At 36.8% G+C, this 18,446-nt stretch overlaps 2 protein-coding genes across 2 annotated transcripts; both read left to right on the top strand.

Annotated features, from left to right (window-relative positions):
• The first annotated feature begins 703 nt into the window (after positions 1-703).
• Positions 704-1,630, top strand: LOC123948630 (olfactory receptor 4P4-like). Its single transcript, XM_046015826.1, has one exon. It carries the CDS (start codon positions 704-706, stop codon positions 1,628-1,630), a length of 927 nt encoding a protein of 308 aa, XP_045871782.1.
• A 14,696-nt stretch (positions 1,631-16,326) lies between these two features.
• LOC123948629 (olfactory receptor 4P4-like) lies at positions 16,327-17,277 on the top strand. Its single transcript, XM_046015825.1, has one exon. It carries the CDS (start codon positions 16,327-16,329, stop codon positions 17,275-17,277), a length of 951 nt encoding a protein of 316 aa, XP_045871781.1.
• The last annotated feature ends 1,169 nt before the right edge of the window (positions 17,278-18,446 follow it).

The raw sequence follows: 18,446 nt of genomic DNA, 5'->3' as shown, positions 1-18,446 counted from the left end.
TATGCTGCTTAACTGCATGGTTAAACATTCAGCACATTCTTTAATTGCCTACGGTTCTTCAATATGTCAGTAGAAGTTAACTAGCTCTCCACAGTGCATCTAGCATTTTAAACAGCAACCTCAAAATGTGTCTTTAAAATGATTAGAAAAAAGGGAAAGCTTGTATATAATAATAAACTGCTATAATAGACTGGGCATCTTATATTCAGATTCCAGATTGTGTCCCAGTTCCTTTTCCCTGCATCTCCATGTTCTGAATCTTGACCAAACCTGTCATAAAGAAGACTCACTGAAACTATTATCAACTAATTATCAAATAATCTCTACTATGATTCAGAGCCTTGATTTTGTCCTTATTTCAAGAATATATCTTTAGTTCTACTGGATATATGGAAAATTTTGTGTGTTGGATATTATATATAAATTCCCAAATGTCCATTAACTGGGGAATAGATAAAGAAGGTGTTGTCTGTATGTACAGTGGAATATTAGTCATTAAAAATAATGAAATTTTGCCATTTGTAACAATGTGGATGGAGCTAGAGTGTATTATGGTAAGTGAAATAAGTCAGCCAGAAATCTACATATATTTTTCAATTTATAAATATTACAAAACTTTAAAAGGCTATTGAAGATGTCATATGTTCTGTATTATTTCAGGTAAATTAAGTTTCTATTATGTCTCTGGAATCACCTCAACCACATGAAAAATCAGAACAATGTCACAGAATTTGTCTTCATGGGTCTGTGGGGAAATAAGCAAATGGAGCTACTGTTCTTTCTCTTGTTCCTGCTTTGTTATTTGGTAATCTTAATTGGAAATTTTATCATCTTACTCACGATCACCTGCAGCCATCTGATCGAACAACCAATGTACTATTTTCTCTGTCACCTTTCCCTCATGGATCTCTGTTACACCTCCACTGTGGTCCCCAGGCTAATCAGGGACTTGGTTGCAGCAAGAAAAAACATTTCCTATAACAACTGTATGACCCAGCTCTTCACTGCCCACTTGTTGGCGGGTGTGGAGATATTCATCTTGGTGTCCATGGCTTTAGACCGCTACATTGCCATTGTCAAGCCACTGCACTACATGGTCCTCATGAACCGACGGAGGTGTAACACGTTGGTCTTCATGGCCTGGGGTGTGGGTTCTTGGCACTCTGTCGCTCTATTGCTGGTTGTACTCCATTTACCTTTCTGTGGTCCTAATCAGATCAATCACTACATATGTGATGTGAAGCCTCTTTTAAAACTGGTGTGCAAAGACATTCATGTTGTTAATATCTTAATGATTGCAAACTCAGGAATGGTGGTGGTTGCTGTCTTTCTTGTCCTGGTGGCTTCTTACATTCTCATATTATACAATCTTAGGACACACTCCTCTGTAGGGAGACGCAAAGCTCTTTCAACATGCAGCTCTCATGTAATGGTGGTCATTTTATTCTTTGTGCCTTGTATCTATATTTATGTTTTACCTGCCGGGAGTGAGAACAAGGATAAGGAAGTCTCTGTGTTTTATACTGTGATTGCCCCCATGCTGAATCCTCTCATCTATACCCTGAGAAACATGGAGATGAAAATCACTATGGGGAAGGTGTGGTCTAAAATAATACACTCAATATTCTAGTAGGGGCACCTGGGTGGTTCATTTGGCTCAGGTCATGATCTCAGGGTCATGGGACCAAGCCCTGCATAGGGCTTTCTACTCAGCAGGGAGCCTGCTTCTCCCTCTGCCACTCTCCCCTGTTTTTGCTCTCTCTGTCAAATAAATTAATAAAATCTTTTTAAAAATTTCAGGTAAAGATGATATTTATTTAACTTCTGACCCTGTGTTCCCAGAGCATTTATTACTTGAGATTGTAGAGTATCTATAGCTTTCTTTGGGGAGTTGGACTAAATGATCTCTAACATTTTAAGAGTCAAAGAATAAAGTTCAGATTGCAATCTGCATGCTAAAGTTTCCAACTAGTGGCAGATGTGGTTGAATGGCTTTGAGGAATGCTAGAAATGTCTTTCTAAAACACATGCCTAATTATAGCACCACCCTCTCCAAAATATAGATGGAAACCTATTTTCCTTGAATAAAATCCAAGCTTCTCCATTGTTTATCAAAATTGGTCCTGGCCAAATTTGCTAATCTCAGAATGCATTACATTTGTAGAAATTATGGTGTTGCAATGACAGTTTGGGGGGTCAGGGAGAGCTGGGTGATTACTGACACTGGTACATTTTCATCTTCGGGTCTTGGCAAATTACTTTAATTATATATGAATTCAAATGTCCATGAAATGCATAATACTGTACTTTAAAAGTTGTAGCAGTACTTTGGTTAACACATGTGAAGATTTTGCTAGGACATATGGCTACGGGAAACACGTTATATATCTTTCCTCTTTCCTTACCTTCCTTCCTTTTTTTCCCTTTTCTAGGATGCTTTCAACCAACTACACTAAACTCCACATTCTTCAAACATACTCTATAGTCTATCAGCTCTATGACTGTTTCTTCTATCTTTCCTACTTATAATGCTGCCCCCACTATGCGTTAGTGTTCATGTCTAAAATGTAAGTCACACTCCTGATATTTTCTTTTTTCAGAAGATTTTGCCAGTTCACAGATAGACCAGAAGTATTTCTGATTTTCCTCTGTTCTTTTGTTGTTATGAAACTGTACATTAACTCCTTTTAAATTAATCCTCTGCCCCATATTAGTATTTTTTCTTATGTTTTCCTGGTTTGAGTCAACTCAGTCAAAGATGCACTATATCTTTATTTTTCTTTTCTCCATTTTCTAGCAATAAACCCACACAAATTAAGAAATAAACAATTAAGGAATTAAATTAAAATAATTTATCTTCTCTTTTTATTGAATTTATAGTTTGTTTGCAAATATCAAGAACTTCCCCTTACACTATGAATTATCACGAATTAATAAAATATGTAATAAAATATGTAATGTCAGAAAGGTTAAAAATTCAACATACATTTCATGTAGCTATCAGGGAATGAATGAAAAGTGGCTGACTCTCAGCCACCTATTGGGTCTTTTTACTTATTTTCTGGTGCTATTTTAATTTTCATTTATCCCTTGTGTTTTGAATCACGTAATCCGCTCAGCTCTGTGTTTTGGTTCCCATTTGGGTAGACGTTTCTCTCTGCTAAGGCACTTACCTTTTTTCAGCAGAATGATTGTACTGTTTCCACACACAGTTTTCTCAATTGAATTACTTCTGCCCCACAGCCAAGAAGAAGTCTAGGTAAAACTATAAATGAGATAGTGCTTGCCTTTAATGCCAGGAAAGTTTCTTTTAGTATTTCTCCTCCTAAAAATTTCACAAATCTAACTACTTACTTTTTTTTTCTTCATTGTTCTATGAAAAACCTATGGAATATCAAGTGAAAACATTCTGCCTCTTTCATAGGAAATTAAGTCTGTCTATTGTAGTTTAGTTTGACCTGGTTTAACCTCTTAATTTTCCAAAAAATATATGGATTATTTTTAAAAGTATAGAACTGTAATATTTGTGCCTTATATGTGTGATCATTTTTGTCCCTGTGTGTGTTTAGTATGTGGGGTTTTGAGGGCCTTCAGGATGGGTCAAAGGAAATACTCAACCAATCGGAAAGAATGCTACACAACAAAACCAAAATCTTTTCTGATTTAATTTCTTTTCTCAAGAATCTGTAAGATTTTATTGGCAAAAAATATAAAAATATTATATTGTAGGCCCATCAAAAATATATTGAACCTAGATTAGTTATCCACTCGTAAGGAATTCTCTCTAGAATTCACTGTCCAGCCTATCGAACAATACCTAATATCTTCAAAAATACCTGAAATCTCAGTTTTGTAAGTAAGCTCATACAACCCATAAAACAAATGGTTTTAGAAGGGAATTAGAAAAGAGTAAAAATATAACAAAATCAGGAGGAGTCAAGATGGCTGAGAAGTAGCAGGCTGAGACTACATCAGGTAGCAGGAGATCAGCTCCATAGCTTATCTAAACATTGCAAACACCTAAAAATCCAATGGGAGATCGAAAAGGAGAAGAACAGCAGTTCTAGAAACAGAAAATCAACCACTTTCTGAAAGGTAGGACTGGCGGAGAAGTGACTCCAAAACGACGGGAAGATAGACCTTGGGGGGAGGGGCCGGCTCCCAACAAGTGGCGGAGCAAGGGAGCACAAAATCAGGGCTTTTAAAAGTCTGTTCCACTGAGGGACATTGCTCCAGAGGCTAAACCAAGGTGAAGCCCACGCAGGGTCAATGTGACCTCAGGTCCCGCAGGGTCACCGAAGGATCGGGGTTGTCAGAGTGTCGCAGAGCTTGCAGGTGTTAGAAAGGTGAAGCCGGCTACAGAGAAAGAGCCAAGGACTGAACTCTCAGCTCGGGGTTACCTTGAACTGGTCCCAGGCTGGGTGAGCTTGGAGCGTGGCTGGAGGCTGGGGATACAGGAGTGATTGGGTGCTGTCCTCTGGGGGTGCACTGAAGAGTGGGGTCCTGGGCTCTCAGCTCCTCTGGGCCAGAGACTGGGAGGCCACCATTTTCATTCCTGTCCTCTGGAACTCTACGGAAAGTGTTCAGGGAACAGAAGCTCCCAAAAGTGAACCCGAGCGGATTACTTGGTCCAGCCCCCGTTAAGGACAGTGCAATTCCGCCTCGGGCAAAGACACTTGAGAATCAGTACAACAGGCCCCTCCCCCAGAAGATCAACAAAATATCCAGCCAGGATGAAGTTCATTTATCAAGGAAAGCAGGTTCAATGCCTAGGCCAGCAGTGGAATTCCAGAGGAGGAAAAAACAAAGCATGGAACTCATGGCTTTCTCCCCATGATTCTTTAGTCCTGTGGTTAATTCAATTTTTTTTCAATTTTTTTTCTTTCTTTTTTCTTCTTCTGCTAAATTTTTTAAAACATTTACCCTTTTCTTTTTTAAAGTTTTTTGAGTAGTTTATCTAAAATATATATTTTTTCTTTCTTTTTAATATTTTTTCTTTGTTTTATTTTTTTAATTTTTTCTTTTTTTTTTTTTTTCTGAACCTCTTTTTATCCCCTTTCTCCCCCCCACAATTTGGGGTCTCTTCTGATTTGGTTACAGCACATTTTTCTAGTATTTTATTTGATCCTTCATATCCTCTTATCTGGACAAAATGAAAAGGCAGAAAAAATCACCACAAACAAAAGAACAAGAGGCAGTACCGAAGGCTAGGAACCTAATCAACACAGACATTGATAATATGTCAGATCTAGAGTTCAGAATGACGATTCTGAAGGTTCTAGCCAGGCTCAAAAAAGCCATGGAAGATATTAGAGAAACTCTCTCTGGAGACATAAAAGCCCTTTCTGGAGAAATTAAAGAAATAAAATCTAACCAAGTTGAAATAAAAAAAGCTAATAATGAAGTGCAATAAAAAATGGAGGCTCTCACTGCTAGGATAAATGAGGCAGAAGAAAGAATTAGTGACATAGAAGACCAAATGACAGAGAATAAAGAAGCCGAGCAAAAGAGGGACAAACAGCTACTGGACCATGAGGGGAGAATTTGAGAGATAAGTGACACCATAAGAAGAAACAAGATTAGAATAATTGGGATTCCAGAAGAAGAAGAAAGAGAGATGGGAGCAGAAGCTCTATTGGAGAGAATTATTGGAGAGAATTTCCCTAATATGGCAAAGGGAACAAACATCAAAATCCAGGATATGCAGAGAACCCCCCTCAAAGTCAACAAGAATAGGCCCACACCCCGTCACCTAATAGTAAAATTTACAAGTCTTAGTGACAAAGAGAAAATCCTGAAAGCAGCCCGAGAAAAGAAGTCTGTAACATACAATGGTAAAAATATTACATTGGCAGCAGACTTGTCCACAGAGACCTGGCAGGCCAAAAAGAGCTGGCATGATATATTCAGAGCACTAAAGGAGAAAAACATGCAGCCAAGAATACTCTATCCAGCTAGGCTATCATTGAAAATACAAGGAGAGATCAAAAGCTTCCAGGACAAAAAAAAAACCGAAAGAATTTGCAAACACCAAACCAGCTCTACAGGAAATATTGAAAGGAGTCCTCTAAGCAAAGAGAGAGCCTAAAAGTAGTAGATCAGAAAGGTACAGAGACAATATACATTAACAGTCACTTTACAGGCTAATAATGGCACTAAATTCATATCTCTCAATAGCTACCCTGAATGCCCCAATCAAAAGACACAGGGTATCAGAATGGCTAAAAAAACAAAACCCATCAATATGTTGCCTACCAGAAACTCATTTTAGACGCGAAGACACCTCCAGATTTAAAGTGAGGGGTTGGAAAACAATTTACCATACTAATGGGCATCAGAAGAAAGATGGAGTGGCAATCCTTATATCAGATCAATTAGATTTTAAGCCAAAGACTATAATAAGAGATGAGGAAGGACACTATATCATATTCAAAGGGCCTGTCCAACAAGAAGATCTAACAATTTTAAATATCTATGCCCCTAACGTGGGAGCAGCCAACTATATCAACCAATTAATAACAAAATCAAAGAAACACATCAATAATAATACAATAATAGTAGGGGACTTTAACACTCCCCTCACTGAAATGGACAGATCATCCAAGCAAAAGATCAACAAGGAAATATAGGCCTTAAATGACACACTGGACCAGATGGACATCACAGATATATTCAGAACATTTCATCCCAAAGCAACAGAATACACATTCTTTTCTAGTGCACATGGAACATTCTCCAGAAGAGATCTCATCCTGGGTCACAAATCAGGTCACAACTGGTATCAAAAGATTAGGATCATTCCCTGCTTATTTTCAGACCACAATGCTCTGAAGCTAGAACTCAATCACAAGAAGAAAGCTGGAAAGAACCCAAATACATGGAGACTAAACAGCATCCTTCTAAAGAATGAATGGGTCAAAAAGGAAATTAAAGAAGAATTGAAAAAATTCATGGAAACAAATGATAATGAAAACACAACGGTTCAAAATCTGTGGGACACAGCAAAGGCAGTCCTGAGAGGAAAATATATAGTGGTACAAGCCTTTCTCAAGAAACAAGGAAGGTCTCAAGAACACAACCTAACCCTACACCTAGAGGACCTGGAGAAAGAAAAAGAAAGAAACCATAAACCCAACAGGAGAAGAGAAATCATAAAGATCAGAGCAGAAATCAATGATATAGAAACCAAAAAAAAAAAAAAAAAAGAAAAGAAAAAAATCAATGAAACTAGGAGCTGGTTCTTTGAAAGAATCAATAAGTTTGATAAACCCCTGGCCAGACTTATCAAAAAGAAAAGAGAAAGGACCCAAATAAATAAAATCATGAATGAAAGAGGAGAGATCAAAACTAACACCAAAGAAATACAATTAATATGGAAAACCCAAAAGACTCCACTCCAAAACTTCTAGAACTTGTACAGGAATTCAGCAAAGTGTCAGGATATAAAATCAAGGCACAGAAATCAGTTGCATTTCTGTACACCAACAACAAGACAGAAGAAAGAGAAATTAAGGAGTCAATCCCATTTACAATTGCACCTAAAACCATAAGATACCTAGGAATAAACCTAACCAAAGAGGCTAAGAATCTATATGCAGAAAACTGTATAAAGTACTCATGAAAGAAATTGAGGAAGACACAAAGAAATAGAAAAATGTTCCATGCTCCTGGATTGGAAGAATAAATATTGTGAAAATGTCTATGCTACCTAAAGCAATCTACACATTTAATGCAATCCCTATCAAAATACCATCCATTTTTTTCAAAGAAATGGAACAAATGATCCTCAAATTTATATGGAACCAGAAAAGACCTCGAATAGCCAAAAGAATATTGAAAATCAAAGCCAAAGTTGGTGGCATCACAATTCTGGACTTCAAGCTCTATTACAAATCTGTCATCATCAAGACAGCATGGTACTGGCACACAAACAGACACATAGATCAATGGAACAGAATAGAGACCAGAAATAGACCCTCAACTCTATGGTCAACTGATCTTCGACAAAGCAGGAAAGAATGTCCAATGGAAAAAAGACAGCCTCTTCAATAAATGGTGCTGGGAAAATTGGACAGCCACATGCAGAAAAATGAAATTGGGCCACTTCCTTATACCACACACGAAAACAGACTCAAAATGGATGAAGGACCTCAATGTGAGAAAGGAATCCATCAAAATCCTTGAGGAGAACACAGGCAGCAACCTCTTCGACCTCAGCCGTAGCAACATCTTCCTAGGAACATCAGCAAAGGCAAGGGAAGCAAGGGCAAAAATGAACTATTGGGATTTCATCAAGATCAAAAGCTTTTGCACAGCAAAGGAAACAGTTAACAAAACCAAAAGACATCTGACAGAATGGGAGAAGATATTTGCAAATGACATATCAGATAAAGGGCTAGTGTCCAAAATCTATAAGGAACTTAGCAAACTCAACACCCAAAGAACAAACAATCCAATCAAGAAATGGGCAGAGGACATGAACAGACATTTCTGCAAAGAAGACATCCAGATGGCCAACAGACACATGAAAAAGTGCTCCACGTCACTCGGCATCAGGGAAACACAAATCAAAACCACAATGAGATATCACCTCACACCAGTCAGAATGGCTAAAATGAACAAGTCAGGAAATGACAGATGCTGGCGAGGATGCGGAGAAAGGGGAACCCTCCTCCACTGTTGGTGGGAATGCAAGCTGGTGCAACTACTCTGGAAAACAGCATGGAGGTTCCTCAAAGTGTTGAAAATAGAACTACCCTATGACCCAGCTATTGCACTCCTGGGTATTTACACTAAGGATACAAACGTAGTGATCCGACGGGGCACGTGTTCCCGAATGTTTATAGCAGCAATGTCTACAATGGCCAAACTGTGGAAAGAACCTAGATGTCCATCAACAAATGAATGGTTAAAGAAGAAGTGGTATATATATACAATGGAATACTATGCAGCCATCAAAAGAAATGAAATCTTGCCATTTGCGACAACGTGGATGGAAATAGAGGGTATCATGCTTAGTGAAATAATTCAATTGGAGAAAGACAACTATCATATGATCTCCCTGATATGAGGACGTGGAGATGCAACATGGGGGGTTAGGGGGATAGGAGAAGAATAAATGAAACAAGATGGGATTGGGAGGGTGACAAACCATATGTGACTCTTTATCTCACAAAACAAACTGGGGATTGCTGGGGGAGGTGGGGATGGGAGAGGGGGAGGGGGGTTATTGACATTGGGGCGTGTATGTGCTATGGTGAGTGCTGTGAAGTGTGTAAATCTGGCGATTCACAGACCTGTACCCCTGGGGATAAAAATACATTATATGTTTATAAAAATAAATAAATAAATAAATAAATAAATAAGGTGCAAAATTCCTTCAAAAAAATATAGCAAAATCAATTCTCAGAAGAGTTAGTTAATATGAACTGAGACAAATGCAGGGATTGAGGTCATAAATTAAGTACTTGTACACATCTCTATGGTGTATCTTGATATGCTTGTTTCTGTTATTTGTAGACTTATGACCAACTATCTCCTGTGTGTTGACACAAGGTCTGAGTGAAGCTTGGTCTAAAGCATGCATTATGTTGAAATGGACAACCAGTAAAACACTGAGTTCTGATATCCATCATTCTGAAGTAGTAGAATCTCTTATTTCCTCAGGATTACTACACTTTCCAAGCTGGAGCCAAGTAGTAAACAAATAAAAAGCAGCTCCTTTCACTCATAGAAGTCACACAGTTCTTTTCCTTATTCTTATTTAGTAGCTCTTTGGGCAAATCTTTTTAACTTCTAGGGGACTGTATTTTTATTGGAACCAGAGAACTAACATTACTTAACTCACAGGATGCACTACTTGGAGTTGAAATGATACAATAAACTTAAAACACAAAATAATCTCTTGATAAATTGATGATGATGGTGATGATGATGATGATTATTACTATTATTATTTTGTATCTGATAAGATTCTATAAAATTTGATCTCAAGTTTAACATGTATAAAGGAATTTTTTAAAAGATTTTATTGATTTAACAGAGAGATCACAAGTAGACAGAGAGGTAGGCAGAGAGAGAGGGGGTAATAGGCTCCCCACTGAGCAGAGAGCCCTACATGGGGCTTGACCCCAGGGCCCTGAGATCATGACCTGAGCCAAAGACAGAGGCCCAATCCACTGAGCCACCCAGGCATCCCAAGGAAATTTTTTATATATGGATTTGTATATGATGGAAAATTTGTTCCCTGAATGTCAATGTGTACATTTCTGACTGGACCTGTGCAATAACCTGTAGAAATGAAATAACCTGTGCAAATGAAATAACCTGTACAAATGAACTTACATAGGGCCAGGACAAATGGTAAACAGAATTGCTGGCCATTGAGTGCTGATTTCTCCTTATATTTTATTATATTCTCACTTAATGATACAACATTTTTACCCTAGCATGTGTATCAAGAAAGGATTATTTATTCTTTTTTCTTTCCTTTTCTACTGTCCTCCATTCCTCACCTCTCTGTTTCATCACTGTTAGTCCCTAGCAATAAATAACTCAGGTTCCAGTCTTGATGATGGGTCACTATTTTATTGATCTATCTACTCTACCCATGAAGGTTACTCTAGGTAATGATGTGTATTGAACTGTATTGCATGTGTTTGTTTCTTTTTGTCTTTTCCCATTTCAGAGTTTTCTGAGGCTAATACAAAAGGAAATTTCCAAAATAGAGCAAGCAAGCCTACTTAAGAGAGTCTTTTTGTTTTTTTTTTTTTTGTTTTGTTTTGTTTTTTCTTTATAGGATCAGGAGTTCATAAGTGAGGAACAATTATGCATGGTCTCATTAGAGAACCCATGAAGATTTCTGAAACTTTCAGAGAGCTCCAAGCCCCAGCCTGGGCTTAACTTCCTCCTTGCCTTGACACCTGAATCACTGCATCCTTCGCTTCTAAAGGAGCTCCATGGGGCGCCTGGGTGGCTCAGTGGGTTAAAGCCTCTGCCTTCGACTCAGGTCATGATCTCAGGGTCCTGGGATTGAGCCCCACATCTGGCTCTCTGCTCCACAGGGAGCCTGCTTCCTCCTCTCTCTCTGCCTGCCTCTCTGCCTAGTTGTGATTTCTCTCTGTCAAATAAATATTAAAAAAAAAAAAAGTCAAATTTAAAGGAGCTCCAAACTCTCATTTGCATATTACCCCAACCAATTTAAGTAACCCTAATTCTCATCTCTGTTTTACATAGAGGACCTGAATGAGAATTACACTCATAGCCTTTCACCTGTATAACTCTGCTTCTCTTTGATTTCCTGGAAACACAATTTAGGTTTCTACCTGAATCTGTATCTCTCAAATAGTCATTTTAATTGCCCAAGTAAATGTATGTTTTTGTTTTCAGTGAATCCTTTCTTAACCAACACTACCCTAATACTATTCCATGCTGTATTATTATTTTTTTAAAGATTTATTTATTTATTTGGCAGAGAGAGATCACAAGTTGGTAGAGAGGCAGGCAGAGAGAGAGAGAGAGGGAAGCAGGCTCCCTGCTGAGCAGAGAGCCCAATGCAGGACTCGATCCCAGGACCCTGAGATCATGACCTGAGCCGAAGGCAGCGGCTTAACCCACTGAGCCACCCAGGCACCCTATGCTGTATCATTTTAATTCAGAAAGCAAGATGAGTGCAAGTCAGGCAGAGTCTCTGAATTGCTCTGAGTAGAGCATTATGGAGCCTCCTGAGAAAGTGCTTGACACAAGCCAACACAAACATGAAAAGTAAAGTTATATCCAGAAATTGCCCACAGGCACCTGAGTCAATACCATGGAGAGCAACACAGAGGGTTTAGGTGAAAATCTGTACAGAAATGCCTCTGGGAATATAATTTCTTAGAGTTTCAAAGATCTATTAATTCTTGTGTTGTCATATGTTATATTCTGTTATTCTGAATCAACTTTGCTTAAGCAATTGGCATAAAAGAAGTGACTCCTAGAACTTAAAATGTATATTTGTTTTTGCAAGAATTTCAAAATGCTTGCTTGCTTGCTTGCTTGCTTTCTTCCTAAAATTCACTTCTTACATCCCTGATGGTTCAATCAAAATTTAGGTTCTATTGCCCTTGCAACTATATAAAATGTTCTAAGACATTTTGAGATTCTCAAAATAATTTTAGAGAATTAACCTAAATATGCTTGAATAATTCATTTATAAATCTCTGCATTTTATTTTACCTTTAGATACTGGAGAAGAATCAGCAGAGTGAGTACCTCAGGAGGGAGCCCTCCTGATTTCACCTAAAGACAATCTTACAGCCACTGAGATCTAATGATCTGTGAATTAACCATGCCACTTTCATTGGAGAATGCTCCACCAACTGTGCTTTGGGGTGGTTATATGCTATTCAATTTATTAAACTTAATTTCACCCTTAAAAACCATATTTTCTCTAGCAGCATAAGATAATTTGATAACTACAAAATAATTTCACTAACTATAGTCTTATTGTGCATTATTCATGAGAAGAATTCGACTTGAGAACAAAAACAGTTGAGTTGAAGTTAATGAAATTTTTAAGTTTCAGTGAACTTTATGGAGTCTCTTTTTGGTGCTTTTATATTTTCCATCATATTCTTATGAAGCAATAGCCCAATTTGTGATTGCATGTCCCAATGCTGAGTAATTTTCTAACTTTCAAAAGCTTGTCATTCTGAAATGGACTAGATTTATCTGATTAAATTAATGGAACTATCATGGGCCATATTCTGATATTGTAAGTAGAAAATCTGAACCTATGGTGGAAAAGCTACTTTATCTGTAAGAGCAATTATTTTTATTATCTAAATAGCACAATCAAAACACAATGCAGAATTTTTATGCAATGCAACCAAAGAAATAAAATAATAATTTGATTGTATTTTTATAGTGCAGGGAAATTACAGGCCAGTGATCAGTATTTAGAAGTCCCCAAATACAAACTTTTATTTTATTTTTTTGATTTTTATTTCTTTTTACTAACAGATTGCTCCAAACTGAAATTTATCATGGTCAACCTCATTAATATATATTGTGGGATTTTGTTTTGTTTTGTTTTTTTTCTTTGTTGGGTTGTGTATACATGTGTACGTGGCAATCTCAGAGACTGTTTACTTGGAAAAGTAAAAGGAAGCAAATATGTAACTTTGAACTATGTACAACACTGGGGCATTCCACATTATTTTTGGTATTTTTCATTATAGTCTGAATTATGTGATAAATTATGGATTCTATAAATGTGGACAATGAAGCTAAAAGCAGTTAGCAATAATCTCAACATTCATAAATGGTATGGAAAGGAATAAAGTTAATTTTGTTTATTGAGCTCTTATTAAAAGTTATTGGTGTATAGGAAAGTGAGATATTAAACAAAGTTAATGAGGGACGCCTGGGTGGCTCAGTTGGTTCGGCAGCTGCCTTTGGCTCAGGTCATGATCCTAGCGTCCTGGGATGGAGTCCCATATCGGGCTCCTTGCTCGCAGGGAGCCTGCTTCTCCCTCTGCCTCTGCCTACTTGTGATCTTTCTCTCTGTCTCTCTCTCTGACAAATAAATAAATAAAATATTTAAAAAAAAAGTTAATGAGAAAAATGAGTATTGTCTTTTCTTATGCTGGATAATTGACTTCTTATAGAACACTGGCCATATTTTTCAGATTTTAACCTTTATACATCTATTCTAAATAGCCATAATTAAAGGGGAATAAAACATATATAAGGACACATTTTACTTAATATCAAACCTCTGACCACTGGAAGTATTTAAGTGAATTGTTTTCCTTTTATATTTAGATCGGTACTGTTATCAAAAAACAATTTGAATCAAAACAGTTCACCATTCAGTTATTATACTTCTCCATCTTTCTATATCTTTCTTGTTCCATGATTCCAACTAGAAAATGCATAAATTTCTTCCTTTCATCACTTACAATTTCAATTACTTGACAAACAGAAAATATGACCAAGGATATATTACATGTTTCAATCACAATAAATCTGTCACAGACTGCATTCACAGATCCCTTTTAGTTCAGCTAACAGCAGTAATTATAACATTTCCCAATCAGATATCAGGATGAGAGTTTAAGAGCTGTTTTGGGTGAAGCATCTGCGATAATCTAGAAAATGAGTCAGAATCCTACCAGAAGGCACATTGCTATAACTGATGAAAAACTTGTTTCAAAATGATTTGGAATCAAGAATGCTGGAACATATACTTATATTAACTGCAAAATATATCCTTCAAAATATTCATAAATGTAGATTAGGTGATCAGTAATCTGTTACCTTGTACACCTTTTTCTTTTTAATAATTGGGATGAGATTTCAAAATGCATCTTCTCACTGCTAGTCTGCAGGACACTCCATCATTTTGTACTGCTCACAAACATTGGCTGAAGCTCTGCACTGAGTGGGAATCAAGATACCTGTCCTCCACATGATATTACATTTTGATGCTAAATTGCCTAGATTATTTTGATCTGCATCTCTTTTATTGGAAACTGGGTTTGGATATATAAGTGACGTCCACTTTAAGTTGTTTATCTAACAATTAACTTTGAGTCAATTTGTTTTAGGCAAACACATCTCTCTGTAAAGGGTATGCCATCTCCTAAATTAGGAATCAGCACTGGCTGTAATAAGGTAAGGAGAAAATTGATCAAAGAATCATAAAATTATTAACCTCTATTTAAGTACCATTCACTGTTGAACATGGTGAACTGATAATCGTGTTTGCTTTATTAAAAACAAGAGAGAGGTCAGGAAGCCTGATAGTGGTACCAAAGTCATAGTAGAAACAGATGGACTCTTTTTTTTCCTTGATGAAATTAAAGTTGAATAATAAATTAAAACAATGAGTTTCTTATACACTGTTCAAAAATGCTACCCAAGTTACCTCTAAAATGATATTAAAGTCATAGATTTTGAGTTTTTGGTGGATTTGATGACTTCTAAATACCTTTGCTATAATAGCATTCTGTGTTTTTAAAATATTCACCCGGGGTGGCCAGATATGGTAGTTATATCAGGTTAGATAAAGGTGAAAGTTGTGTCGTAGTGTCTGCAATCTCACTGAGTGACATTTAATTTCTCAGTATTGGCTAAAACAGCTCCCAGAGTATATTCTGTCTATCCCACCCTCTGTCTCTATATAAATAAAGTCTCAAGATTCTGCAAAAGATGCAAATTTGTGAATCTTTGATCCATTCACTGATGTAACATCTAGTTGCTGAGTGTTGAAACAAATCTCTTTTTGAGCTACATTGTGTATCATCTTCTTTTGTTGAATTTTTATTCCCTAGATCACATATAAAATACTGAAGTTCCAAGGAAAAGTCATGAAATATAAACAGTGTTAATATACTTGGGAGATTTCTTTACATATTTCATTTTTCACTTGCCATCACAAATTTAGATTAATTTAAAACAATTTTTGTTTATCTTGTAAAATCTTAATAGGAGAAATGAAAAAAATGGCTCTTTATTTTATTACAAATTGAATCCATTGACAGATTATTTGGTGCACTGTTTCCAACATTATTCACTTTTAATGTGCCTGACAGTATTTTAGTTTAAAATGTGCAATTGATAGTGTTTGTCCACAAGGCAAGGAAGATAATCCTTTATATTTTTAATTTTTTTTTTAGGGAGGGAGAGACCAGAGAGAGGCGGGGGTAGAGAGGGAGAGGGAGAGAATCTTAAGCAGCTCCACACCCAGCACAGAGCCTAATACAGGGCTCTATTTCATGACCCTGAGATCATGACCTGAGCCAACATCAAGAGTTGGGCATTTAACCACCTGAGGCACCCTGGCATTCCACAAACTGATATATTTTCAGTAAATTTTCATTCGTGATAATACACTCCCAAATAAAAACAGAATTTGTCCAGATCATTCTGAAAGAAAAAGAGTTTCACCTATGGATAAACATCTACATTTAAAAATGTACAAATTTTTTAATGATGTAAATTATAGTTCTTTTGTTACCTAATTAATACAACAAATAATGATAAAATTATTTCTTTAACATCAACCTATTTGATTATTCCATCATCATGGATGCTAATGTTGAAAATTACATCATTTTTCCTGTTACAGAATTATTTACAATAGATTTCTAAAATAGGGGAAATAAAAAAGAAGCATAAATCTAGATATCAGGAATAAATAATATGTATTCGATGATATCAATTTGCTTTTGGGTAAATTTTATAGTATTGTTGTCATGCTGCTGATTTTTTATGCAGATTCCTATTTTTCTTTTCAGATATTTAACCCATCTGTTTATAATCTATGTCAGTCTGAAACACATGGAGAGCAAGAGGAATGTCTCAGAATTCATTCTCTTGGGACTTTTGTATGACCAGAACATGAAAATATTTTGCTTTGTGCTCTTCTTATTCTGTTATGTTGCCCTGTTGGCAGGAAACCTTCTGATCCTCGTCTCCATTCAATGCAGTCCTCTTTTGCACCAACCCATGTACTACTTCCTCAGCCACTTATCCTCTATGGACATCTGCTATACCTCTAGCATTACACCTAAATTCATTGCTGACCTGCTAGTGGAAAGAAAAACTATCTCCTATGGTAGTTGCATGTTACAGGTCTTTACAATGCACTTCTTTGGAATGATTGAAGTTTTAATCCTTACAGTCATGGCCTTTGATCGCTATGCTGCCATCTGCAAACCTCTCCACTACCTGCTTATCATGAACAGGACAAGGTGCCATCTCCTAATCTTGGCTGCGTGGGCTGGTGGGGCTGTCCACTGCTTTCCTCAGTTTCTTATGGTAATCAGGTTGCCCTTCTGTGGTCCTAATGAGATAGATCACTATTTTTGTGATATTTTTCCTTTGCTAAAGATTGCCTGTATGGATACCTATATCCCTGGTGTCCTTATGGTTGTCAATTCAGGACTGGTTACGTTAGTGACTTTTGCAGTTTTGTTTTTTTCTTACATTATTATATTATTCAGTTTAAGACATAACTCAGCTGAAGGAAGATGCAAAGCCCTCTCTACCTGTGGGTCTCATATCACTGTGATAGCTTTATTTTTCGGGCCTTCAATCTTTGCCTACCTTCGACCTCCAACCACTTTCTCTGAAGATAAAATATTTGCCTTGTTTTACACCATCATTGCTCCTATGTTCAATCCCTTAATCTATACACTGAGAAATACAGAGATGAAACAGGCCATGAGAAAAACTTGGTGTCAAACATCAGGTCTCAACATCTTTTTAACAAAACAAAGGGCCAGCTAGACCTACATAGGAGAGGGAGGAAAGCATTTCAAAGTGTACTTGTTCAACTGGTATCATGGTTATGGGTGATGAACTTGGGACTTAAGAGTTTAATAATTACTAGAAAGAAATATTAATTTAATCATACAAAAATAAGTTTAAAATATAATTAATTTTGTAGACCTTTGAGACAGTAAGAACAAGTTTACAGGCACAAAATCAGTTATATGCACAGTTAAGACAATGTTATATAAGCTGTGAATTGTGATGGAAAAAGAAAATTTTAATAATTTTGTATTAGAAAATTCAGGTTTGATGGCTAGACCACATGAGGAAACATTCAGTATAGCAAAGGAGTTGTTAAAATCCATGATTTTAGGGGCACCTGTGTGCCTCAGTGGGTTAAACCTTCTGCCTTCAGCTCAGGTCAAGATCCCAGGGTCCTCGGATCGAGCCCTACATTGAGCACTCTGCTCAGCGAGGAGCCTGCCTCTCTCTCTGCCTGCCTCTCTGCCTACTTGTGATCTCTGTCTGTCAAATAAATGAAACCTGAAAATAAAAAAAAAAAAAAATCCATGATTTTAAGACCAAGTTTTGCTCATGATAGCTTCTTCACCTAAAAACTCAAGTTGTATTTAGAAATTAATCACACATCAATAAGTTTGCATAATTAATTCTGATTTAAAATGATTCTCTGACTTTAACTCTCCTGACTTCATATTGGAAATAAAAATAAATTAGTAAAGATAAAATGAAATCAGTTACTCAAAGTATTTAAAATATACTCACTGCTCTTCTACATGTTGATCCATTTAAAAAAAAAAATCCATGAAGGAACTGAATCATAAAATGCCAGAAATTAGTAGGCAAGTCACAATTTATCAGATCCAGAGTCTTTCTTATATACACAAGAAAAATATAAACAAAAGACAAATAAGAGCTCAGACTTCAATCAAAAAACCTGGTGACACAAATCATGAAAATGAATGGAAACGGCAAATCATCAGGTGCCTGGGTGGCTCAATGGGTTAAGCCTCTGCCTTTGGCTCAGGTCATGATCTCAGGGTCCTGGGATTGAGCCCCACCTCTGGCTCTTGGCTCAGCGGAGAGCCTGCTTTGCCCCCCCCACCTACTTGTGATCTCTGTCAAATGGGTAAATTTAAAAAAATAAAAGGGAAATGGCAAATTAT

Source organism: Meles meles, chromosome 8 (assembly GCF_922984935.1).
Source record: "Meles meles chromosome 8, mMelMel3.1 paternal haplotype, whole genome shotgun sequence".
Lineage (NCBI taxonomy): Eukaryota > Metazoa > Chordata > Mammalia > Carnivora > Mustelidae > Meles > Meles meles.
Note: the sequence above shows the minus strand (reverse complement) of the source record. Positions and strands in the feature narration are given on the sequence as shown.